The sequence below is a fragment of the Diachasmimorpha longicaudata genome, chromosome 10, assembly GCF_034640455.1.
Source record: "Diachasmimorpha longicaudata isolate KC_UGA_2023 chromosome 10, iyDiaLong2, whole genome shotgun sequence".
In the NCBI taxonomy this organism is placed as follows: domain Eukaryota; kingdom Metazoa; phylum Arthropoda; class Insecta; order Hymenoptera; family Braconidae; genus Diachasmimorpha; species Diachasmimorpha longicaudata.
Window position 1 is genome coordinate 7,925,073 of NC_087234.1, and position 23,655 is coordinate 7,948,727.

At 35.4% G+C, this 23,655-nt stretch overlaps 8 protein-coding genes across 11 annotated transcripts; 4 read left to right on the forward strand and 4 right to left on the reverse strand.

Annotated features, from left to right (window-relative positions):
- Window positions 1–5,162: 5,162 nt before the first annotated feature.
- Window positions 5,163–7,591, reverse strand: LOC135166934 (transcription factor IIIB 90 kDa subunit). The gene is made up of 2 exons (XM_064129685.1): window positions 7,451–7,591; window positions 5,163–7,329 (listed from the first exon to the last, which is right to left on the reverse strand). Exon 2 carries the CDS (start codon window positions 7,253–7,255, stop codon window positions 5,318–5,320), a length of 1,938 nt encoding a protein of 645 aa, XP_063985755.1. The 5' UTR covers window positions 7,256–7,329; window positions 7,451–7,591; the 3' UTR covers window positions 5,163–5,317.
- Window positions 7,592–7,949: 358 nt separating this feature from the next.
- Window positions 7,950–11,275, forward strand: LOC135166932 (probable ATP-dependent RNA helicase DDX20). The gene has a single exon (XM_064129683.1). It carries the CDS (start codon window positions 7,962–7,964, stop codon window positions 10,833–10,835), a length of 2,874 nt encoding a protein of 957 aa, XP_063985753.1. The 5' UTR covers window positions 7,950–7,961; the 3' UTR covers window positions 10,836–11,275.
- Window positions 10,928–13,018, reverse strand: Shrb (shrub). The gene is made up of 4 exons (XM_064129686.1): window positions 12,683–13,018; window positions 11,898–12,075; window positions 11,473–11,720; window positions 10,928–11,383 (listed from the first exon to the last, which is right to left on the reverse strand). The coding sequence occupies exons 1-4, from the start codon at window positions 12,861–12,863 to the stop codon at window positions 11,325–11,327; spliced, it is 666 nt and encodes a 221-aa protein (XP_063985756.1). The 5' UTR covers window positions 12,864–13,018; the 3' UTR covers window positions 10,928–11,324.
- Window positions 13,019–13,213: 195 nt separating this feature from the next.
- On the forward strand, window positions 13,214–14,500 carry LOC135166939 (uncharacterized). Of its 3 annotated transcripts, none has more exons than XM_064129692.1 (3): window positions 13,214–13,489; window positions 13,724–13,865; window positions 14,063–14,500. In XM_064129692.1, exons 2-3 carry the CDS (start codon window positions 13,734–13,736, stop codon window positions 14,261–14,263), a joined length of 333 nt encoding a protein of 110 aa, XP_063985762.1. In that variant the 5' UTR covers window positions 13,214–13,489; window positions 13,724–13,733; the 3' UTR covers window positions 14,264–14,500. The 3 variants fall into 3 exon arrangements, with proteins under 3 accessions (XP_063985762.1, XP_063985763.1, XP_063985764.1); XM_064129693.1 differs by having other exon boundaries at window positions 13,744–13,865; XM_064129694.1 differs by having other exon boundaries at window positions 13,751–13,865.
- A 2-nt stretch (window positions 14,501–14,502) lies between these two features.
- Window positions 14,503–18,116, reverse strand: LOC135166933 (atypical kinase COQ8B, mitochondrial). The gene is made up of 12 exons (XM_064129684.1): window positions 17,819–18,116; window positions 17,414–17,650; window positions 16,820–17,332; window positions 16,423–16,642; window positions 16,233–16,357; window positions 16,024–16,108; window positions 15,792–15,907; window positions 15,528–15,690; window positions 15,187–15,389; window positions 14,946–15,098; window positions 14,793–14,893; window positions 14,503–14,721 (listed from the first exon to the last, which is right to left on the reverse strand). Exons 2-12 carry the CDS (start codon window positions 17,603–17,605, stop codon window positions 14,547–14,549), a joined length of 2,046 nt encoding a protein of 681 aa, XP_063985754.1. The 5' UTR covers window positions 17,606–17,650; window positions 17,819–18,116; the 3' UTR covers window positions 14,503–14,546.
- A 159-nt stretch (window positions 18,117–18,275) lies between these two features.
- On the forward strand, window positions 18,276–19,873 carry LOC135166937 (oligosaccharyltransferase complex subunit OSTC). 2 transcript variants are annotated; one of them, XM_064129689.1, is made up of 4 exons: window positions 18,276–18,552; window positions 18,904–18,977; window positions 19,140–19,357; window positions 19,704–19,873. In XM_064129689.1, the coding sequence occupies exons 1-4, from the start codon at window positions 18,414–18,416 to the stop codon at window positions 19,714–19,716; spliced, it is 444 nt and encodes a 147-aa protein (XP_063985759.1). In that variant the 5' UTR covers window positions 18,276–18,413; the 3' UTR covers window positions 19,717–19,873. The 2 variants fall into 2 exon arrangements, with proteins under 2 accessions (XP_063985759.1, XP_063985760.1); XM_064129690.1 differs by lacking the exon at window positions 19,704–19,873 and having other exon boundaries at window positions 19,140–19,361.
- A 283-nt stretch (window positions 19,874–20,156) lies between these two features.
- Window positions 20,157–23,180, reverse strand: LOC135166936 (calcium and integrin-binding protein 1-like). Its single transcript, XM_064129687.1, has 6 exons — window positions 23,025–23,180; window positions 21,988–22,298; window positions 21,688–21,722; window positions 21,137–21,384; window positions 20,841–21,039; window positions 20,157–20,749 (listed from the first exon to the last, which is right to left on the reverse strand). The coding sequence occupies exons 2-6, from the start codon at window positions 22,036–22,038 to the stop codon at window positions 20,728–20,730; spliced, it is 555 nt and encodes a 184-aa protein (XP_063985757.1). The 5' UTR covers window positions 22,039–22,298; window positions 23,025–23,180; the 3' UTR covers window positions 20,157–20,727.
- LOC135166938 (protein FAM136A-like) lies at window positions 22,312–23,589 on the forward strand. The gene is made up of 3 exons (XM_064129691.1): window positions 22,312–22,511; window positions 22,826–22,966; window positions 23,179–23,589. Exons 1-3 carry the CDS (start codon window positions 22,425–22,427, stop codon window positions 23,386–23,388), a joined length of 438 nt encoding a protein of 145 aa, XP_063985761.1. The 5' UTR covers window positions 22,312–22,424; the 3' UTR covers window positions 23,389–23,589.
- Window positions 23,590–23,655: the final 66 nt, after the last annotated feature.

Sequence of the window (23,655 nt, forward strand, 5' to 3'; positions counted from 1 at the left end):
TTTAAGATAAATTTTTAATAGAGATCAGAGTACTATCTGGGCAACTTTTCGAGCCTCCAGACCGGCCAAATTTTTAATAAATTGAAAAGAAAATCATCCTCATTGATAACTGGAATGGTTATATTGAAAATTAATTATGAAGAGTTCAATCGAACACATTATTTCTACTTCAATGATCAATATTTTTGATTGGCACAATAACGATCATGAACTTTGTTGCTTACATCCATGTAATATTATTTAAATAATATATCTGCCCAATTTAGTGGAAGGATGCTAGATATAAAAGTCGCAAAAGCATAATTGCCGAAATTTGGGAGAAATCCAAGAGAATGGTCTGAGCAACGGCCCAGATTTCCTCAGTAATTTGGCTCTTCAATTTGTAAATTTTTTAATAACATATGATAAAAATATCAACGGAAAGATTTGAACAGGTGTGATAGTTTTTAGCAGTTCCACCCATCTTCCTTTCGCTCTCATAAACCCCGCATACCTGCTGAATATTTTTGTAGTTTCCCCATTCTTTCTATACCTGCAAGGGGTCGGTAAAACACTGAGCCGAATATGGCCCCTCTTTCGGGTCATGCATGACGTATAAATATTGTATATAAATAAGGTTGCTCCATCCACGTATATTTATGAGCATTTCATGAAAAATCTATGCAAGGGTATAACCAGAAAAGATGCAAATGACTGAGGTAACGGTCGTTAACTTTCTATTCGGAGTAGGAATGACTGTTTTCATGGCTTGCATCTAGCTAACATCTCTTCTGTCTCATCTATCTATCTATCCATGATGGCCCATTCAATGAATAATTTTCAATCCATTCCGATGAATATTAATGCTTATGATAATATTTTTTCAAACTATGGCCAAGAAAATTTTTCGAAAAATATATACTTGCAGCCCTTATCGAGGAAAAGGTAAAGAATTCTTTTGTCCGATAGGGGGTAGACGTATTATAAAAACAACATGCATAGTTTATTTTCTATCAACAGATAGAAGTCTGACTCCTCCCCCTTCCTAGACTCGCTGGACACTGGGCCGTAAGAATCAGTTTGGGACACACCTACTGACCGATTCCCCAAAAATAAAAATTAGGACTACCGAATGAAGATCGGTGTCACTCCCACCTTCGTAAATAGCAACCATCGCGGTTTTCTTCAAATAATTTTCAATTTCCAGGAATACAATAACTATAATATCGGCATCATATTTGAATGAGCCTTAGAATCCTCATAATTCTGACCATCGAGGATGAAACCGCTATTTATTTATACCCCGGGTTTTTTTCTTTGTGTTCGATAAAATATATAAATTTCAAATGATCCTCAGTAAATGTTTTTAAAATGCCCATTAGTTGTCCATTACTTTTTCAAAATGCTGGACGTATATTGCGCCAAAAATTGGATCGAAATTAGTCTTAAATGTTCAGTAAAAATTACACTATGAATTGTAATTGTGCAGCTTAATGGTAGTCGTGGAATAATTATCTGGTATAAAAATATTGCAATTTTCTTGTTTTTTTACGATGAGGAATAACAATGGTATGAATTGCCGGGGAGAGGATGGGAGAAGAGATACCACGTGGTAAGGGACTGGTAATGAACTTCACCCTGCGGAGGATTTTTTTCGGAAATTTCCACGATGAAAAAAAAATTAATGTCATAAGGTTGAGGATGAGGCAAAACTGATACAAAAAGTAATTATGCATTGATTAGGAATGAACAAAAATCTACTAGATTATAGTTAGAAGTAATTTAGACCCCTAAGAAGGAGCTATAAGCCCCAGGAGTCCGAGCCGAATGTCTCGATTCTGATGGCTTTGGCGGTTGCAAGATTTATTTAGAGTATTTATAACGAGTTACAACCGGGGAGTGGGGGACATTTGTCACAGAGATAATGAATATGATGCAGCTCATTACTAACGAAATTAATTGTTAGTTAGTCGAATTGCTTCATGATGGATTCAGTTCCGTTATCCTCGTGCAGTAATTTGTTCAAAGAATTGGTACTTGCGGAACGTCCAGTAATGCCAAATATTTTTGCAAGTCATTTAGCCTTCTAGTGAATCAAAAAATTGATGAAAAATCATTTTAAATGGCAAAATTGTTAAGAAATATTGGATACAGAACTAATGAGTGCATTTTATTGCATCCGCTGGACCCCAGGGGCTACTAGACGACTAGTTTATCAGATATCATCATAATAAAATCAACGAATTACGTAATTGAGGATCGATTTAAGCCTATCGACCCAATTAATGTTTAAAAGTCATTGTCTCAACCTGGGAATAAAAGACATAAAATGCAATATTAGACAATCGTTGTGGAACTTACCCTACAAAAATTGTTGGAACTGCAGCAGTTCATTAGTACCGTCGGACGAAGATATCACTTTCCTGAAGGCACTAGGACTCTTTCATCATTGACTCGTTTACTCATCATTTCAAAGAAATTTCACCCAATTACAGACTATTCTGAATTCAATGACTTGATTTACTGGGCATTATTACGATTCCTCGGTGTTGTCCATGATCCATAAAACGATAATTGGCAATGAATATCTCCAGGAGCCTTTCTATATAAGTGGTACAGTGTTTATACGAATGGCCAAATTACAACACGATGATTTATCATCAGAGAATATGCAACATCACTCATGATCCTGTCTACGTATTACGAAAGATATTCCATGCTCTTTTTGACATTTTAGCGTGGAATGAAACACCACTTATTGCACTTTTTGCAACTTTTGCACTTTGGTATTTACGATGTTTATTGATCTTCAAAGTTATTTTGGGATGACGAACACCCCGATATCGAAGCGAATATTTCTCATACCTAAGAAATAATGTAATTATATTAATTATTCAATTGTTTAATTTTCTCAAAACCCGTCTGATCAGCAACGGAATACATGTCCTGATCGTCAGAATTTACGTTCAGTAGAAACAGTCATTATGGATCGTCCATTGCGTCCTCGGCTCTGTTCAAATGTTGATTATCAATTCGTGTTATCATTCACTTCGAGAGAACGTCTGTAAACGATGGACGACCCCTCGGCTATGAACAACGTTACATTGAATAAATAACACATTACCAATAATTCACTGTAATGCAGAGAAAGCAAAGTCGGAGAAGAGATGTGGACCGGAAAATTATTAATATTTTGAAGATAAATATAGATTAAATTTAGAGAGACAACGACAACTGTCACTACACTTGAACCCGGCGAGGCAACCGCTCGTTGCGACGAACTCTGGAGATCTGCGTATTCGTGGTGCCGTGCAGCGACGTTCACGTAGTGGTTGTACTGTTGCGTAGACCTCTCCCCTCCCCACTCCCCACTCACGCGGCTGCACTGCCACATAGAGCATTTAGCTGTTCTCGACTCCACCTCTCCGATCACCAGGTACACCCATTCTCTGGGATGAGCGTATGCAAGTTCTCGTGATTACCACTGCTTGTCGCTAGTGATCAAATGATGTGCAGTCACTGCAATTTGACTTGCAAGTGAAAAATTCTACGAAATAATTGTAATTCTTATTTTTTGGAGAAAAAAGCGCCAAGTTAATTGTTTCTTTCTGCTCTACTAACACACAATTGTTACTAGAGATGGAGAAAAATATATAAAATTAATTTCAACGATACGCTTCCTCAAATCTCGGTCATAAGCTCTTGGGGAGCATATTTCTCACCGTTTGCGGTTAAAAAAAAAAATTACCGAGTTGGGGGCATTTTTTCTTTACTCCCTCAATTATAATTAATAATATCGTGAGGAAGTCCCAATGTGGCACGTAAATATTTAAAGTTTAAGTGAGTAGTCCGTTGAATACACCGCCTTCCGGTATTTTAATTTTAAAAAAACATGCATTCCCCTCAAAAATATCACCCCCCCCCCCTGGCCACTCCTACTTCGGTTCAATAAAAAGGGGGGGAAATCTCGGAAAAAAATGACGTGCCCCTCCATCTTTGGGCACCATTTTATTGTGGTCCTTCTGCCGAGCGAGTTCACTGGCCCTGGGCTTAGAATTCAAGACCTTAAAAAATAATACAATTTAAATATTAAATAAAATAAAATAATTTCCAACGCAGTTCAACAATTTTTAGTAATTGGAAGAGACTTCAGTGCCAAATAATTGTTCAAAATTGTTGAAAAATTGAACAATAACTCATTTAGCAATTAATAGGATGGCTAATTGCATGATGGATACATTAGATCTACCATATAATAAATTTATTGAATAACATTTCGACAATACAATTTTTATTTCAATTCTCCTGTAAATTTTTCCAAGCCCAATTTTGGAATAAAATTTTTCAAAGTCCTTAACTTTTGAACAATTCAACAATGACATAACGCGATGTTCCTTCGTATGAATATTTTTAATTTAATCGGAAAAAGTTTATCACTTTCCGACTGGTTATGCAGTCACGGAAAATCTTTGAAAGCTCCGGCCGGACAGAACGCGGATTGTTCTCCTTACGATTTTTCTCCTTCTCGTGAATATTCATTTTCTCATCCTCTCTTTTCAACGTATCACTCGTCACTGCATACACTACTGTTTTGTAAAGTTATCAAGCTCGTCCAGACATATCATATAGGGTATTAGGAACTGCAAGGTTTTACTCTTCAATACCTCAAATGGGCAGATCAAACTTTAATTTTTTGGCTCAAACCCTCGGACGACGGCCCGTTGCAAATGCCCGCGAGCTCTCGCGTTTCGTTAAAAATGAATGAAATAAAATATATAAATTTTAAATAATACTTGTCAGCCCAATAGAAAAATGAAATTTATCGTAATTTAATTAATATTGGATTATATCGCCTGCTAACTACACATTTTTAACAGTAAAATTGTAGTTACGAAAAAACTATGAGCTGTCAAATTCTGAAATTGAATCCGACGCCATTCTAAATGATATTCAAATAATCCAATGCGGATTATCTACAGAATTAACTATATACCTGATAATTATGTGTTCGTTCGTACACTCGAGTTTCGCGATCCCCCGTCGGTATAGGAGGTTTCTATTGACTGTTTTCTGTTCAATATTATCAGTTGAAGATTTCAATAGGATTCGCCAAAAAAAGCAACCTCCGTAGAAATAAGGACACCAAAATCAACTACATATTTGTCAACACCAAAAACTAATCATTAAAATATCAAAATCATCATATATTTGTCAACACGCGTCAGAATCTCAGAACCCACCCAAACAAGACCAAATACAAACACCAAATACAAATACATCAACTGGTTTAAAAAAAAAGCCACTATTGTTTCAACATCTCATACAAAGATCCCGTTGACTAATAATCCTCATCATCATAATCATATCCATAATGTTCATCGTCATCAGTAGTGTGTCTCTGGAGCATTTGTCCCACGCTCATCTCATTGGGATCAACGTCAACCTCATCCTCAACATCATCCTCAACTTCATCGAGGATCTCCGCAGCCTCCCCTCCACCAATTCTCTCATCAATCCCCTCCTCGACTTTCTCCCTCTTCCTCTGAGGAGTCTCTTCCACTGGCTCCTCCAGTTTATGTCCCGTTCTCCGACCTCTCTGGATCACTGTCGTGATCTTCGTCTTCATTTCCCTCTCCCCTCGACTTCTATTGGCATCATTTGCATCAACGTCCTCCGTATTTGCACTTGCAGCCTCTTGATTCGTCGATACTCTGATATTTAAACTCTTTAACACTTCGTAATTAATTTTCGTAGAAATTCGTTTTTCCTGGAGCATCTTCTCAATAGCCTCTCCAGCACTGTTGGCCGGGCCCATTCCGCTTTTTTTCTTCGCTCCGATCTTTCTCTTCTTCTTCTCCGGCTTGCCCTCTTCCTTCTCCTTCAGCCTCTTCTCCTCCTTCTCCTTTTGCTGCTCGAGATACGTCGCATTGACTTTGTGCCACAGACTAGACTTCATACTGGCTTCTTTCTCCGTCATAATATAACTGTCAAGCTCCTCATCGTCAACATCGGTCATATCAATTTCCCCATTTTCAGTCTCAAATAGCTCTTCTTCATTTTTCTCATTCCTTTGGGATACACTCATCGACAGACCCAGACCCATCGAAGCGATGTCCGGACCCAGTCCAACTTTATCCTTACCTGCACTCTGTCGAAAATCATCAGTGGTCGTATCCTCTGAACTGTTCAAACAGCTTTTGATAATGTCCATGGTGCTCTCAGCGACAAATCTCTCTGCATCGCTCTCCTCGACTCCATCATCGTTATTCTTTCGCTTTTTCCCCCTCGACGCTCTGTACTCTTCGAGCTGCCTGTCAATTTCACTCTGTAAATCGTCAAACTCAGTGTCGATATTCTCCAACTTCTGCAATCTCTCTCGATCCTTTTTACGTGCAGCCTTGAAGGCCGGGGGATCTTGCTCTTCTTCAAGATCAACAGTCATGAATTCATCGAGAGTAAGAGCACTCGAGGGCGTGTCACCGAATTCTATCAGTCGTTTTCGCAAGGTTGACTCGTGAACTTTGACGATTTTAATGATATCATTTGGAGTGCGGTTGAACTCGTGTAGGCGAGAGGCTATCAGCAGGGCCGCACCACAGAGACCAGAAGGCCTTCTACCGCTGTGAATACTGTCTCTCATCATCCTCTGGAGCAATCGCTGTGCTGTATTAGAGACCTCGTTTGTCTTGTCACCGAATTCCAATTTCAACGCGTATTTCATTATGAATATACATGGATCCATTGACGGAATGTTTATGCACAAGGCATTCGTGAACTTCAGATACGTTCTACCTAATTCGTGAACATCAATCTGAAGAATATCACTAATGTCAATCAACAAGTGCGGTGTTTCCTCTGTTCGGCAAGTGATGTAGACACATGCAGCGTGATTGTGTGCATGCTTTCGTCCTCGTGTTAAATTCCTTGCTAATGCCATTTTGTAGAAATTGACCGATGTCTCTATGTGACGTTGATTTAATCGCAATTGTTGGCATAAATGGGTGATTCCTTTCCGAGCATTTTGGATCGTTATGTCACGAGATTCTTTACCATTGACGTGGTAAGCTGCGCCAAAACCTGTTGCACCACCTGTACTATCACTCGCCACGAATTGACCGATCATCGCCATGTTTCCTGAGGGGGTCTCCTCGAAGGCTGTTTCACTGACAATGCGCTGGTCCTCCAGGACAACACCACACGCCGTACAAACGGCATCTCCACGGGCTGGATCTGTCTCGATGTCGGTTGAACCGCAGTTCTTGCATTTTCCAGACATTTTGAAGTTTATTTTGTTGAAGGTTCAATCAACAGTGCTAAGGACTGCGTGGAGGACTTTTCATTGAACACTTCCTGCAGATAAATTTTAATGTTATAAATATGTAAAGTGAAAATGATTGAAACTCGTCATACAAATAATTTATTTAGCTATTTCTTTTATTCATACACATTACACCGATTATAGAAAATATACCTGCAATTTATTTATGAATTCACTGTCAACGATGACGGGGAGCTCATTGTTATTACAATATAAAAATCGAACACTGCTTATTGATTCAATTCATAGTTCCATGCTTTTTGAAATTGATTGTGTACATTTTGATTGAGAATTATTGGAGGTTAGGAGAGCCCTATAGTAGCAAGGTTTTTTTTTCTTTTTTTTTTCATGACCCTGAAGTTGGCTGATGCATGTCATGCTGGATTGTTGTCGGTTTCAACTAATTTGAGGTTATGCGTATAAAACTAATAAGCCGAAAAAAAACGTAACCAAATCAGTAGATTAATTCAACAGTTGAAAATGGATTGTTAATAATATTGTGCAGACACCAGTGAGGAGTAATAAATAAATGTCAGTGGTCGCTGGTGTTTCACTTGACTCAAGGTCTAGTTCAATTATTGATGACATCTGTGTACAGTAACCAGTGTGTTCGATTTCTCCAGAAGATTTATGCGATTTACTGATTGTCGAAATAAATATCACAATGACACGTCCAACAGCGCATTTAATTGATGGAAAACCGAGAACAGGTGATGTTAAAATCAGTGAAGATGTAACATTCTCTCAAATGGGTCTCTCACAGTGTGTGCTAGATGGGTTAATGAATTGTGGATTTCAAAGACCCTCTCCTATTCAGCTGAAAGCTATTCCTGTTGGTCGATGTGGAGTTGATTCTATCATCAAAGCCAAATCAGGAACAGGAAAAACTGTAGTTTTTGGTGTGATCGCCTTGGAAATGATTAATGTGAAACTGCCATCGGTTCAAGTGATAATTTTGGCACCCACACGAGAGATAGCATTACAAATTGCAGAGGTACTCACTGCAGTTGGTTCTAAACTTAAAGGAATGAAAGTGCAGTGTTTCATCGGAGGCACAACGTTGCAAAGCGATAGAAACAAAGTTGATAATTGCCACATTGCTGTTGGCGCCCCAGGGAGAGTAAAACATCTCATAGACAAAGGACTTCTCAAAGTGGATAGCGTGCGGCTCCTGGTGCTTGACGAGGCTGATAAATTAATGGATATAAGTTTTCAATCGGATGTCAATTTTATCTTTGCCAAATTACCGAAAAACAAGCAAATTATATCATCGAGTGCGACATATCCCGACGACTTGGAATTATTCTTATCATCGTACATGATATCACCAACTCTGTTAACACCGGATGCTAAGGACTCTATTTTGATGGGGCTCAGACAATTAATAGTCGTTGTTCCATTCCACCCGAATATTATGAAACAGATTCAAATAAAAACTGAGGAGTTGAAAAAAATTCTTACAAAAGTACCATTCAAACAGTGTTTAGTATTCTGCAACTACCAAATAAGAGCTCAATCATTATGCAATCGAGTAAATAGCCAAGGACACTCATCAACATATATCGTTGGAAGTCAAGAAATGAAAAAACGTATCGAGACAATCAACAAGTTAAAGAATTCTCAATGTAGAATTCTATTCAGTACTGACTTGACAGCTCGAGGAATTGACGCTGAGAATGTAAATCTTGTTGTGAACTTTGACATCCCGAACGATGGAGCTACGTATCTCCATAGAATCGGCCGAGCTGGCCGTTTTGGATCCCATGGGATTGCCATTACCATCGTATCCGAAAACGAATTGGAAAAATTTAGAGATCTCATGCACATCATTGGAGGTGCCAGCTTCTCACTTCTAAAAATGCCCGCTGAATATCCAGAGAATATATGGACATCCGATGATTCAGCATTCGAAAAAGTTTACCCAAATTCACGAGTGGAAAGTGGGAGCTCTGCTGCTGATGTCAACTATCCAGGCATTGCAGAAGTACCTTCCAACGAGTACTCCTCTGCCATCGAAGAATTCGTTGGACAAAAGTCAATTATTAATTCAAACGATCAAGATAAAGTGAAAGAAAATTTGGGTTCCCCGAAACCCCAAAAACTGTCGGATTTTGTGAAGCAAATATTGAAAAACGGCAACAATAAGACTGAAGTGAGAGCCCACCAGCCATTGAAAATTAATGCGTCATCCAATCTCAAGGTTCTTGAGTTGAAATCTCTACCAGAAGATCCATCAAAATACCGACTGATGAATGATAAAATTGAATTTTCAGTAGAACTGCTGCCAGACGTAGTTGAGTCTGACATTAATGTGATGGAATTCCTGGATTATGATATTACTTTGAAGAGAATTCCTGATGCCAGTCAAATGCATAATGAACTTTCCCCAAGAGCTGCACCTTTCGAGAGCATCGACATTCCAGACGATTTTGATGGTACAGAGAAGGTTTATTTTTTAAAAATTTATCACGGTCTAAAGGACTGGTTGAAGCATGAAAAATCTGAGGGCCAAATGTCACGAGACACAAAAGATGTGGCCTTGGAAGCTGCTCACCTCTGGAACAGAGTATTGGAGTATGAAATTGAGAATTTGAGTGGATGTTCGGACAGAATGAAAGAATGTAGTGGAGATCAAGAGAGAGACGCTGATGATAGAGATTATAGATTAGCTTTGAGAGATTTCTTTGAAGTGCAAAAGAGAGCATTTCTCTGTGTCTATCCAGAGCTTCGTAATGACGCAGAAGTGATTGAGACGTATTCTTATTCAACTCAGAGTCATGTCAGCAATCTTGTAGAGATGTACCAGGGAATAGAGAATTTCAAGAGCCGCCATCGTCCACCGGGCGCTGAATTTCAAGCCCATTTTCCCTATCCCATTGGGACTAATGATCCACTTTTAAATCTGATGATGTCCCCCAGTGATGTCGAAAGGTATTCTCGTTCCATTCTCTATCTTCGTAATAATTCAAAGCCTCAAATTCGTTTATTAGCAGTCATGGAGGATTCCACACGAGGGCAACAGTCTGATGGAATTCAAATCATAGAAAATCAAGTTATGGAATTGAATATTTTAGAATCTGTTGAAGAGGAAATCTCATCAATCAATGGGGGATCTTCAAGTAGCAAAGAGATTGATAGTTATTATCCTCTGGAGAATAATTCTGCTGATGATGCTCCTCAAGAGACTAGAGACAAACCAAATACGTGTAGTGGTGTTAAAGCTGAAATTGTTGAGTCAGTGAAGGATATTCCAGTCTCATCTGCCTCAATCTTTCCCCCACGTGTTCAACGAAGTGTTCATTATGGTGAACAATCTCAACAAAAGAATTATTGTGATAACAATATTCATCGAGCAAATCAGTCTTTCGTCAATAACTTGATTAATAATAAACGCCTGAACTTGCCGCGAAATAATTTTAATGGTGTAAATCAGTGGATTGGATGTGACAGTATTGATGCTTTTTTGGACAAACTGACTTTTGATACTGAACTACTACATCTGCAGGAATACATTTCGTTAGTTTTGGATTGGGAATAAATTGATTTGAATTCAGAACATGTAATTTCATTTAATCTCTTCTGTTCTCTTTTGTATTTAGTGACAGAAATGTTTAAGTAAAATACCTCATGTGCGAAAACAAAATTATATCCAACAGATGTTTATTACTGATTACTTAGACATAAAAACATAGAAATCATGAGAATAATATTGCTCGTTATTTTATTGTTTTTTTTTTTTGTTTCTTCCAATGAGAAAATATATCTGCTTTTGCATGTACGGTTAATTACACCAGGCAAAGATTGTTACTAAGCTTAATAATAATAATTTACTGGAATAATTCGACGTTTTGAATACAATTGACCCAATGTTTATCGATTAAAACTAATACCCGAGTTTTTACTAAGAAATCCGGGATATTTGAGTTCCTTTCATCCTAGATGCTGGTGAAAGTTTTGGTAAACGTATATTTTATCAATTTCTTAAGCTGACAACAGAATATTTTCAAATTTAGATGATTCACCATGCTTACGAGGCCCACGCTTCCAATTGCTTAAGGTCCTCATCTTCTTCCACTGCTTTTCCTTCTGAGAAAGATAAATGAGAAGGTAATGGTTCGCAAATTTTCCCATTATCATTGGCAATTCTGCTTGAAGAACACAAAAAAAAAACTTACTTGTCTTTTTAGGTGGTGCCACAGGTTCGGTTGAGCCCGGAATAACGGGGAGCTCGAAAGTTCCTTCAACACCCAGTAATTCCTCGTCAAGTGCCTCCTGTTCCAATTCCTCGAGCTCTTTCTCAAGCTCATCCTCGTCGATATCGTGACCAAAGGCAACTGGATTGGATATGGCATCAGATATTTCTTTAGCAACGTCTTGCTGTTCAGCAATATCGTCCATCATGTCATGTACTTGATCGACATCCCTGAAATGTAATAACAATTTATATCATTCTGTATTATCTCAATAATTTGAAAAACCTCTGAAATTTTCATTGTAATCAATTAGATTCTCTCGGAACTCCTTGCATTGCCATGTGCCAATTCTACATAGAATAAATTTCTACTTTTCTATTACTTATAAAGAAGTTACGAGAGCTTACATGTGAAGATGAGCAGCTTTGAGGGCGTCAGCGGCATTTTTCATAGTTTGTAATACAGTTGTATTAGTGTTTGCGCTTTCCAACGCTTCTCTCTGCATCTCAATTGTTGATAATGTGCCATCGAGCTGTTGTAATTGTTTCTCATATCGCTTCTTTCGTTTAAGGGCTTGAATTGCAGCTAAAATAAATTTATTAAAAATTCTTATTTAATTAAATTCATTAAATTAAATTAAATTGATTTTAAACCTCTTTTTCCTATATTTGATCCTCACTAGCGTAAATCCCTAACGTAATCTAATGAAAAAAAATCTTGTCATGGCGAATGAATTGCATAGCCAATAATTAAAAGTCATAATATTCGAAAAAAAAAATTCGGCTCTTCTATTTCAGAACAAATGAGACACATGAATTTTATTCATCATCTTCAATGGATTGTTTTCAATCGACGATAGTCTCAGTTCAGCACAGTAGTAAATAACGATCATTATTATTTACTTTTCAAGGTTTTTTCATGAGCTTGGAAATTAGACTATATTCATTCGTTTTCGAGTTACTTAACGATTTGAAAGTCTCAAGCTAACGTTCTACTATTCTAACCTAATCGATTCATACTAAAGCATCATTTGTATTGAAAAAAAGCAGTGAATTGAAAAAATTTCGGGGATTGCCAATTCCATTAAACGTCACATCACATACAGTTACACCGTAACAATGTCTGACTCAATGTGTTTGGAATGTTCACGATATGAATTCACTGCTACAATAAATCTACAATTGTAACGTACCTCTCCTATTTTTAGCACCATTCTTCTTCGCTGTTATGATCTCCTGTTCAATTTTTCCCTCAAGGAAATCTTGTTTTTTAATGAGCATATCCTCTGTTTCACGCAATTTTTGTATCGCTTCCGTAGTTGTTGGAGCTACGGGCTCCTTCTTTCCCCCAAAAACTTTGCTGAAAAAACTCATTTTTGGAATTCTTTGAATAATTCTGTCACTGTCACACTTTATATTCCACAAATTGTCATGTAACTGTAAATGTTTCAACTTTTGCACGTCGTAATAGTTTCTTCAGTGTAACTTTATTTTAGATGCTTGCCATTTGTCACATATAAAGACGAATACGTCATGGCCATTATCAGGAAGGGTTTTTAATGAACTGCCTGTTTTCCTTTGGGGTGAATAACGAATGAGGAAATGAAATTAGATATACGGAATGTGATGGAACAGGAACGGTCTCTACGTAACGTAAAGGCGCCCTCGGTCGAAATTGGACCAAATTGATGGTCGGTAATAAATCAACGAGTGATTGTTCGTGCACATTTGATTCAATTTACAATAAAATCAAATAGAATTGCAAACGTAACAATATGTTTATTGACCTTGTGACTATCAATTTTTTTTTCTACTATGACCAATGTTATGGGTGTATGGACAAATTTTATTGATCCTTACCGACGGAGCACAACGCAATAACTTTCAGTATCATAATAATCATAGTTCTTCCGTTTCGATAACAATTGACAAGACATAACATACATTAGTGGATAAGAACGTGTTCGGTGGAAAATAAATAAATCGATCCATTCGCCTAGGTAAGTTATTAATTAGTAAATTCAATAAATTATCATGGAAACATTAATTACTATTAATTATTTAATGTAAAAAGAATTCCATAAAAGTTATGAAAATTATTTCTCATAGATGTTTATGCTCAGGTCGTACATGTGAAGCAGGTTAAAGATCTACACAATGAGTTGTTACTTTTTGCGTTGATTTTTTGCTATGAAAATATCACCAATACATTCGCATTGAAATAATCTCTCTAGCAAAAGAATCATGGGTTCAGTTTCCAGCGCCAAAAGAGTCATGGCTGAGAGCAAAAAAGAATGGGTTGCTCAAACTATCAACTCCGACACTGTAGTCATCTTTTCCAAGACCTATTGTCCTTATTGCAAAATGGCGAAGGAGGTGAGCAACTGGTGGATTTTCAAAAAAATTTTATATACTCCATATGGACTAAAAAAAGTCAGCCTTATCTTCGTTTCTTATTTTTTAACAAAAAAATTACCATTGAAAAATCTAAAATGGAGTCGAAAGCCTCGATGACCATTCTATCTCTTTTCTAATGGAAAAACAATAATAATGTCGTACTTTCCCATTTTCAGGTCTTTGAGAAGCTTAAACAAGGGTACGGGGTAATTGAATTGGACGAAAGAGATGATGCTGACGAGGTTCAGGATATCTTAGGAGAACTCACAGGTGCTAGAAGTGTACCCAGGGTATTCATTAAAGGCGAATTCATCGGCGGTGGAACCGACGTCCAAAAGATGTATCAATCCGGAGAGCTAGTTAAAAAATTAATATAATTGCAAAGGCTCCTTGATCATGTCTGATATTGAAAATAATATTTATCAGTTAAATCAAATTTCTATATTCGCATATTAACTAATTATGTCACTAATGAATTAATGAATTCAAAGTTATGGATATTTAAACACTTGATGAATGAGTCCGTTGTAAATAATGGAGCACAACAAAAACAAAACGCAAATATAATACTTATATGCTTAAAAATTACAAATATACTACGAAATATGTGCATATGTAGAGCATAATTATTTATATTTCCATTCTTGCGATATTTACATTTTATCCCAACTTGTAATTTTCATAAACTTCGTGGAACAGTTCTTTGCAATTGATCTTGACATCCAACTTAGCACAGAGTAGAAAAACACCTGACAATTTTCGATGAATACTGTAAATTTCCTCTGGGGGTGGACACAATCGATGAGTTATGATCGTTGGGACTAATTTTTGCATGCTGTAATACAATTCATAATTGTACAGGTGTAATTATCAATTAAACTGTTCACAGGTATCTTTGAAACCCACCTTTTCGTAACATTTTGCCCCCCAAAATCATATTTTTCATTGTTTTCACTGAAAACTTCCCCGAGAATCATAACAGCATCAACATGAGCACTTTCCATCACCTAAAAAATTATTATTATTATTCAAATCATCTACTTAGCTGCCGATAGTCACCTTTGATTCATATCCAGTCAAGAGTTTCATCTTCCTCGACAACTGAAGAACCGTATTACGGTTTCCACGACCAGCTGCATGAATTATTTCAATGTAATCATCCAAAAATGATTTGTCATATGATCTACAGGCACCAAAGTCGAGAAGAATCAACTGGAAAATAAGAATATTAATCGAATTATTCCAGGTTTATTGTATTCTTGTTTTTTTCTCCATGGAATAAATAGGAAAAAATTATTACTTGTTTCAATTCTGGATTATAAAAGAAATTGGCCCAGTTTGGATCGGTCTGCATGTAACGAAACTCGAATAATTCTTTTAGGCAGAGCTGCATTATTAATTTACAAATGTGCTCGCGAACATTCATCTCCATGTCAATACATTTATCAACTGATACGCCATCGATGAGTTCTGTAGTAAATACTTTTTTTGAGCATAGGTCGTCTGGAAGAAAATTATGATCTTGTGAGTTTCCCACTAGGTCTTATTTTCGTGGTGTGCCGATGAATGACAGTGTGTCGAACACTTCCCTATCTCGCGCATTGCATCTTTGAACAAAAAAATCTAATTTGACAGATATACCTATAACCTGTGGAACGTAATATTCCGGATAAGGCGCCAGGTGCTCCCTGAATTTTTTAGAACACTCTGCCTCTCTGACATAATCGACTTCCCACGCTAGTTCTTTCTTAGCAACTTCGACAACATTGTCGATGAACATTCCTTCAGGGAAGACGTTCCATAACTGGAAAGAAAATGCCAAAAAGCCATTTGTTGATTTTCTCTCTCTCTCTCTCTCTCTCTCTTTCTCTCAATAATTAAGGCAGTTTAGCATTATTCCATTACTTTCAAAACGCCAACTAAATTATCTATGTCACTTTGAATTCCTTCTGCCACACCTGGATACTGAATTTTCATAGCAGCAAGAGATCCATCGTTAAGGGTAACTAGATGTACTTGACCTGAAATTTAGAGTAGTCATTAAATGCCGCGATTTTTTTTTCTATCGTATTTAACACAAGGTTAATTGCATGATATAAAAATCGACGACTTCTGGGGAAATTATCTCCACAATTACCTATAGAAGCTGCTGCAAATGGTTTTTCATCGAAGTCCTTCACTTGACTTCTCCATTCAGTCCCCAACTCATCCGTGAGTACTCGCTATAAAAAAAAAATCTTCATTAAATTTTTATCGAAATTAAGTCAATTCCAGTTTTTAATTATTTTGTATAAAATATTAAAATTAAAATGGAAAGCACAATCTTATCATAATAGAATAAATTACCTGAACTTGCCACGTTGGCATGAAATCAGCACTCTGACGAACTCGCTCAAAGACTTTCTGCATTTCTGAACTTATTATGTTACTATCCTGAATGCTCAATATTTGGCCAATTTTTAGAGCAGCACCTGAGAATTGAATTCAGAGGCTAGAATTTTTCACTGGTAGATGTTTAATCATCTGTGCTCCTCACCTCTCACTTTACAAAGAGTCGATACAATTCTCTCAGCATTAGCTTTCGTTAAGAAAGTATTATCCAAACTTTGTCCGATGCCCTGTTCTTTAATTCCCAATGTTCTTCGTCCATATTCAGCAATTGTACCAATTCCTAAACCGATTCCTAGGGTTCCGAAGCTTATCATACGTTGAATTCGTGTGCTTGGAACCTTTCTTTCCCTCGCGTTTGGTGAGAGCTTGAGGAAAAAGAAGAAAATTTGAATACAAATTCATTTTGTGTCTTACCCAAAACAAAATATCGTTTAATATTTAATTAAACCATAAATTAAAATGAATACAACCGGTCTATTAGGAAGTAAAAATGGAAAAACATGCAAAATTATTTAAACGTCACTATAAATGAATTCACTTACAGTTTGCTTGGGTTTTATCATTGGTTTAATTGTTGAATTTTTTTTCGCCATGAATATTTTTTGCTCCACATCTTGTAAATTTTTTTCATTTTTCACTTCAACTCTCACGACTTTCGGTTCAACCATCACTGCTTCTCTAGTTTTTACATTAATTTCATGTTCGATTTCCAGCTTTCTGAGTACTTCCTTCTCTTTTTTTGTCAGCTCTATTTTAGGAATCATTTTTTCATATCCTCCAATGGTGTCTATTTTCTCTTTAACACTGCTGTATTTCCTTGAAACATTAACAACGTTTTCATCTGAAGGTTTATCAGAGTTTTTTCGATGAACTCGTTCCCTGGGGTCTCTTGCTGGATGATAAATTTCCAGATCCGCCGGCCCATACTTTAAATTTTGTGAGTACGACGCAGAATTTGTACCTTCATTCGTGAACTGCTTTGCAAACTCGGATATTCCTTTCTCAACGACAAGTACTCTGTTGAATAATTCTTGTACCGATGACAGTACTTTATTCTGAAAAGGTGAATAAAAAAAGATTGAGCTAGAAGGTAACCTCGGATGATATTGCGATAAGTTTGATTCTGAACAACTCACCGGAGCTTCACTCAGCTGCATCTCAGACAGCTGTTGAATTGTTCCGTTTATATTGTCTTCAGTTGCTCTCTTGACACTGGAATTATCTATAACGTGTTTTATAGTTTCTGCTTGATGTTTGGCAATGCTATTAACCACCGTCTGCATGCCCCGAAGGACACCGATGACATCTGAACCCCATGGACGAGCCATTTCATTTTACAAAATATGAAAATTTGAGGTTATGCTTTGCGAGCACTGGAATTCAAGCATTTCATGTTTTATTATATTCCGATTGTTACTAAGCTCTGATGCAATCGCTGATCATATTTTTCTTTTATTTTTTTGGGTACCCATTTATGTATTCATCAGAACATTGCATACTGATTTTATTTTTCATATTTATTAATATCAAATGATACTCACAGTAACAATTAACATAATGAAAAAAATTATAGATTATTGGTCAACTAACAATCGGTAGGTTCAATTTTTTCAGTCACTCATCTCTATTTATGTAATAGCACTTTGAAGGTTATGATCAGTGGTAGCACGATCAAGTTCAAAATTGGTGGTGGAAAATAAAAAGAAAAATGGACAAATGAGAACAAGAAATGTGGAATAACAGGGCTGATCCACAATATCGGCCGCAATTCAATTGAGGGTTTTTTTATTTGGAAAAGTGGAAGGGTTGAAAGGATTCACTCAATCAATTAAGTAATTAATAACATATTTTTCCGGGTTGTTATTATACTGGTTACTGGTGATCAATGGTTCCTGCCTGATATTTTTTTGTTATCCAATTCTCGTCACTGTTCCTAAAAAACGCCCATTTTTCTCCTCCAAAATTTGGCCGGAGACGCTCAATGTGAAACATCATCGTTCATTGCGAAGAGAGTTGTAACCGCCCCTAGTCACCCTACACCAATTTCCATCATTTGTCAATTGCGCATTTGTAATAGGTTTTCGTTGAGAGTTGTGCCGGTATTATAAGAGGAATTTTTTTCGATAACACATAACTATGGATCTTATTTTTCGAGTGCCTTTTTTGGTACTCGAGGTTCCAAATTTGAAGCTTAAAAAGCCATCCTGGTTGGTAAAACCCAATGCCATGGTGGTCTTTTCCGTCATATTATTGTCGTACTTTATGGTCACTGGAGGTTAGTTCCACGTACATACGTTGTTTTTATACTGACAAATTTTAAGGTCTGCATTATTCGATTATTTAATGGGTAAAACAAGGACACTACTGCAATAATTACAGAGTCAAGTTTGCACTTTGAGCTCTGATGTATTTTTAATAATGCTTTTCATTTTTATCAAATTTTGATCATTCAAAATGGCAATAGAGCTTTTAGAAAATGTAAATAATATTTTCTAATATAAATGAGAAAATTTTTTAAAAATTGTTTTTTTTTCTTTCGATTTCCTCAGTTGATAATTGTATATCGATATACATGTCCTAACTTTGACACCTCGGTTATCATACGCGTCTCCTTATATTTTATTAGGAATCATCTATGATGTAATTGTTGAGCCGCCAAGTGTTGGATCAACAACTGATGAGCATGGGCATACGAGACCGGTAAACAAATCTTCTTTATAAGCAAGAGTAATGTTTCTGTGACCATAAACCGCCTAATCGATTATATGTGAAGGCAACAATAAATATAAAAAAACATACTGAATTTAAATAATCATTATATTCTTTATGTACAATACGCCATGCAAGCATATATCTTTTCAGGTGGCGTTCATGCCTTATCGAGTTAACGGTCAATACATAATGGAAGGTCTGGCCTCAAGTTTTCTTTTCACACTGGGGGGCCTTGGATTTATCATCTTGGATCAAACTCATTCACCATCAACTCCAAAACTTAACAGAATTTTGTTAATTTCTGTTGGATTTATCTGCATCACTGTTTCATTCATCACTTGCTGGATTTTCATGCGTATGAAGCTCCCGTGAGTAATTAAAAAATATCCCTAGGATATGTTTTTTTAATTTCCCATTTTATAAAATGAAATTAATAATGTCATTTTGAGGTCAGGAAAAAATATCTTCTAAATGAGAGGAGACCTGTGTATTGGCTCTCAATTATTATTGAGTGCTAATTGAGAGTTGACATTTTTCATCACTGTTACAAATCAATAATTATAATTGAACATTATAGAATATCGACCGTAAAGACAATAATGTTTGAAATGATTATTACGAATTATTAGTAAAATTGGGAAAGTTTGTATTGAAAATAATTTATTTGACAATCCTCTGCGCCATTACTATTTTTGACTTGTGTTATCTTTGCAGCGGCTACTTCTAGTGGTAAGCTTGAAGACAATTAAAATTGTCTTCAGTAAATTGCGATCGTCGGTCGACGCTGCCAGGAATTTCATACGACAAATAATAAAACAACCAATGAAATATATGGGAAGATGTAAGAAGTAAAATGATAAAGGACAAGAGAATCTCAAACTCCATTTTAGTTATTGGCTATTTTATTAATAATTTGTTTGTTTATGTCTTATACTTTTACATTTAAAGTCATATTATTTACTATAAATGATAGATTATACCTCCAAATACTTCTAATGCATTAATCATAAGCATAAATATTCCGCCAATATTATGATCAATAGTTAATGAGTACTATAGTAGTTTTTATTAGTGTAACCTTCGTATGTACTTCAGAGATTGTACAAAAAAGAATTTAGATCTATATTAATTACTTACCTTAGTAATTTATAATTCGAAGCAATGATATTTTTACCAATTTTATTTTTAATAATTAAGTATTATCATTTTTTTCAGTTTATCATTGATAAATAATGCTGAAATAGGTTGGCGGCTTTCTACTCTTTTGTTATTACTATAAATTTGAAAATGATCAGTGGCTTATTTATTTGATTTAATACTATAATTGGCAATTTTTAATCGAGAATTTAGTAATCGAGTCATGATTTTAATACTTCTTTTTCTGCAAAATAAACATCATATATTTCTTTAATGTGTGTGTGAGTGTGTGAAAATCGTTTACGCTTTCTTAGTTCTCGTGATATTGAAGAAAATTTTTTTTTCAGATTCGATTACCTAACAGTTGATTGCAGCAATTAATTTGACATTAATATCTTTATCATATTGTTTACAATTGCAGTATATATGTAGGCCATCAAATCATTATTACTTATTTCAATTTCTTTCAATACTTATGATTCATATTAGGCCCTAACTTTATTTCTTATAAAACATGATTTTTTTTTGTCGCATTATGGATATTTCATTTTTAATTCTATACCGATTGTGAATTCTTTGATATTTCTAATTATCCTTAATCTCATAAACGAATTCGGAATGTCCTGAAAGTGCAGAATAATTAAGTATTATATTAACGTTATACTAATGCAAAAAAAAGGTATTCGGAAGGCATTAGCATTGCATTGCACTTACTTTGAAAAGTCACTGCTCTTCTCAATTATGTGCTCAAATTCGGCAAAACTAAGCGCACCGTCGTCATCAAGATCAGCTTCTTCTAGGAGATATTGAAGCAGACGTTGTATATCAGTCTCACTCAGTCTTTGTGGAGCAGTTAAACGATCGATAACTTGACGGAGATCCCCAACACCCAACATATCATCACCATCAAAATCTAATGGGAATATTTATATTAATTGGAGTGTCATTTGAAAATCAATTTTTAGAATTAATTTGGTTTACTAATTTTTTTATTTCTGGGTGCTTCTTACCAAATATTCTGAATGCATGTTCAGCCTTTACTGCTTTTGGTGCTGCATCACTAAAGACAGATGTCATATCCAAAAAATCTTCAAACGTACAGTCTCCATCCTGACTTGAACTAAATACCTTGCAAATTCTATCTCCAAAAGGATTGACCCTGAGCTCGGGATATTGCAGTATTTTCGACATAGGCAATTTTGCATTTCTGTTGTGTCCCACTTTTTCAGGAGCTAATGCTTTGAATTTTTGATGGGCGCTGCAAGTTTCAGGATTTATGTTACGTTATTTCTATTCCCATCACCTTTTGAAATGACATAAAAAACTATTTTTACTAAATAAAATGATGAAAGCAAAGTATCATGTTAGTTTAGTTAAATAATATTTTTATTTGACTAATGGTTTTGTATTTATTCAAACTCAAATTTAGAAACAAAATCCTCAAAATTTCAACAACTTTCTCCCCTCTGAGGAAAGTTATTCAATACATACAATAGGGGCTAAAAATACGAATATATTCCCAAGAATAGGTAACGATAGTTATTTCCAAAAAAGTACTCACTATAAAACTTCCTTTTTCGTAAAATAAGTTAAGTCCTGAAAAACAACCAGAATGACTAGAATAAATTTATATTTTTATAGATAGTAAATTAAAGCATGTATCAATATCTATAGTGTATTTTGATTTTATATTTACATTCGACGAATTGTTGATAATAAAAACTCAGTAAAAACTATTTCATGGAAATATTATTGAAAAATAAAACATATATTTTTTAATAAAATGAACATGTTTGAAATTTCGTAATTGAGAAATAATATAAAATTATTTTCTTTTCACATTAAAAACATTACTAATTACCTGGTAATCTTGAAGCTCTTCTTCAGTAAATTGACTTTTACCTGCCCCCATTTCCTTTGAAAAAAGAGCCTCGATGGACAAAAAATATAGTTGAAGAGCTAGTTGGGATATTTATTGTTATTAGAGTTTATTTGAGTTTTGGAAAAATTTCCAGAGTTCAGTTATTTATTTTGAGATTATTGAGATGGGGGATACGGCGGAGTCTGAATGGCAAATATTATTGACTGTTAAATTCCGCAGCACCATCCCTATACCGTCTGGTTTCATTTTCAAGGCCAATTTTCATGAAACATTATTGGTTGAGTATATATCTGGAAATATATATGTATACAAGGCTGTATATATCTTCTCTGTACCACGCGGTTCTTTTTGTATCTCGGTTATTATAGTAGTTTACCATTTTTTTATTATTAAGTTGAATTAACCAATAGCAAAAAATGGTGGAAGAACAAAGAAGAAGAGTTGAGGATCAGATGACGAAAATTGTGGAGGAAATAGACAAAAGTTACTTGAGGAAAATTCAAGTAGGTTTTATAATTGCATTTTTGAAGGTTATATACATTGTTTTCGATAATAGAAGAGTTTCGCGGCAGAAAAACAAGAATAAAAATCTATTCAGTTGTTAATGATCAATAAGGAAAGGTGGAAAAGTTTTTGAAATGAATTCTTGAAGGTTTCTTAATTAAATTTTGAGAATGACTCAGTTTAGGGCAGTTTGGTCCACATTCAGTATGCATAATTGTAACATTCTACACCGAAAGTTTATTTCATGTTCAATATGAAATGAATATTTTCTCGGACTTTGAATAACAATGGCTTGCATCCCTTCCATTTTCAGGGAAACATGCACAGATGTGCAGCCAGTTGTTGCGATAATAAAACTGCAAGTATTCAAAAAATCCACCATTGTATTGAAAACTGCAATGGAAATTTGACCCATGCTCAGCAGTACGTGAATTCCGAATTTGAAAGAGTTCAGGTAATTGTTTCTTATGTAAAAAATATTACCAATTTAGCATAATTTTTTATGAACTAACCTGATTACTTGCCATTTGATTTGGTTACATCGATTTGAGTATAATAAATTGAGCTAAATTCATGTGGCCAGTATCTCCATAGATATTTTCCTGCTTCACTACAAAACATATTTTTTGTAATTAAATCATAATATATGTCACTTGTGTATTTTAGCACCGATTACAAAGGTGTGTCATGGATTGCAACGATTATATAAAAGATAAAATGGGCCATAATTCAACACAAGATGAAGTCAATCGTCTAACAGATGATTTTGAGAAGTGTGCAACAAAATGTGTTGATACATATTGTGACTTACTTCCATCTTTGGAAAAAACGATGAAAAAAGTACTTGCGAGTGGAAAATTTGACCAGCCGATGTGAAAATATATAAAATTTTCATTGCTATTGCATTCCAGGTGGAATTGATTTTGATAATTGGTTCTTGAAATGAAAATGCAATAACGAAGCAATAAATGGAAGTAATTCATGTACAGTTTTAGTGAGTTTTGTAATTTAATAATCACATATGAATGGTCAAGAGATATTTTATGTGGATGTGTCAATAAATTTCAAATAATTAAATTGTTTTTTTTTTCATTTTTCCACAATAACATTTTCCCAATAATTTCCTGGACTTTTCACAATGTA

Coding starts and splice junctions, on each gene's coding strand:
- LOC135166934 (XM_064129685.1), bottom strand. CDS start 7,255: ATGTCTGGAAAATGCAAGAACTGCGGTTCAACCGACATCGAGACAGAT.
- LOC135166932 (XM_064129683.1), top strand. CDS start 7,962: ATGACACGTCCAACAGCGCATTTAATTGATGGAAAACCGAGAACAGGT.
- Shrb (XM_064129686.1), bottom strand. CDS start 12,863: ATGAGTTTTTTCAGCAAAGTTTTTGGGGGAAAGAAGGAGCCCGTAGCT. Junction 11,721..11,897: donor AAAGCTGCTCATCTTCACAT/GTAAGCTCTCGT, acceptor ATTACATTTCAG/GGATGTCGATCAAGTACATG. Junction 11,384..11,472: donor GGCACCACCTAAAAAGACAA/GTAAGTTTTTTT, acceptor TATCTTTCTCAG/AAGGAAAAGCAGTGGAAGAA.
- LOC135166939 (XM_064129692.1), top strand. CDS start 13,734: ATGGGTTCAGTTTCCAGCGCCAAAAGAGTCATGGCTGAGAGCAAAAAA. Junction 13,866..14,062: donor ATTGCAAAATGGCGAAGGAG/GTGAGCAACTGG, acceptor TCCCATTTTCAG/GTCTTTGAGAAGCTTAAACA.
- LOC135166933 (XM_064129684.1), bottom strand. CDS start 17,605: ATGGCTCGTCCATGGGGTTCAGATGTCATCGGTGTCCTTCGGGGCATG. Junction 15,390..15,527: donor TTACGTTCCACAGGTTATAG/GTATATCTGTCA, acceptor ATTTTCTTCCAG/ACGACCTATGCTCAAAAAAA. Junction 14,894..14,945: donor TGACTGGATATGAATCAAAG/GTGACTATCGGC, acceptor ATAATTTTTTAG/GTGATGGAAAGTGCTCATGT.
- LOC135166937 (XM_064129689.1), top strand. CDS start 18,414: ATGGATCTTATTTTTCGAGTGCCTTTTTTGGTACTCGAGGTTCCAAAT. Junction 18,553..18,903: donor GTACTTTATGGTCACTGGAG/GTTAGTTCCACG, acceptor ATATTTTATTAG/GAATCATCTATGATGTAATT. Junction 18,978..19,139: donor AGCATGGGCATACGAGACCG/GTAAACAAATCT, acceptor ATATCTTTTCAG/GTGGCGTTCATGCCTTATCG.
- LOC135166936 (XM_064129687.1), bottom strand. CDS start 22,038: ATGGGGGCAGGTAAAAGTCAATTTACTGAAGAAGAGCTTCAAGATTAC. Junction 21,723..21,987: donor AAGAGCTTCAAGATTACCAG/GTAATTAGTAAT, acceptor GTTGTTTTTCAG/GACTTAACTTATTTTACGAA. Junction 21,040..21,136: donor ACATGCATTCAGAATATTTG/GTAAGAAGCACC, acceptor TATTCCCATTAG/ATTTTGATGGTGATGATATG.
- LOC135166938 (XM_064129691.1), top strand. CDS start 22,425: ATGGTGGAAGAACAAAGAAGAAGAGTTGAGGATCAGATGACGAAAATT. Junction 22,512..22,825: donor GTTACTTGAGGAAAATTCAA/GTAGGTTTTATA, acceptor TTCCATTTTCAG/GGAAACATGCACAGATGTGC. Junction 22,967..23,178: donor CCGAATTTGAAAGAGTTCAG/GTAATTGTTTCT, acceptor TGTGTATTTTAG/CACCGATTACAAAGGTGTGT.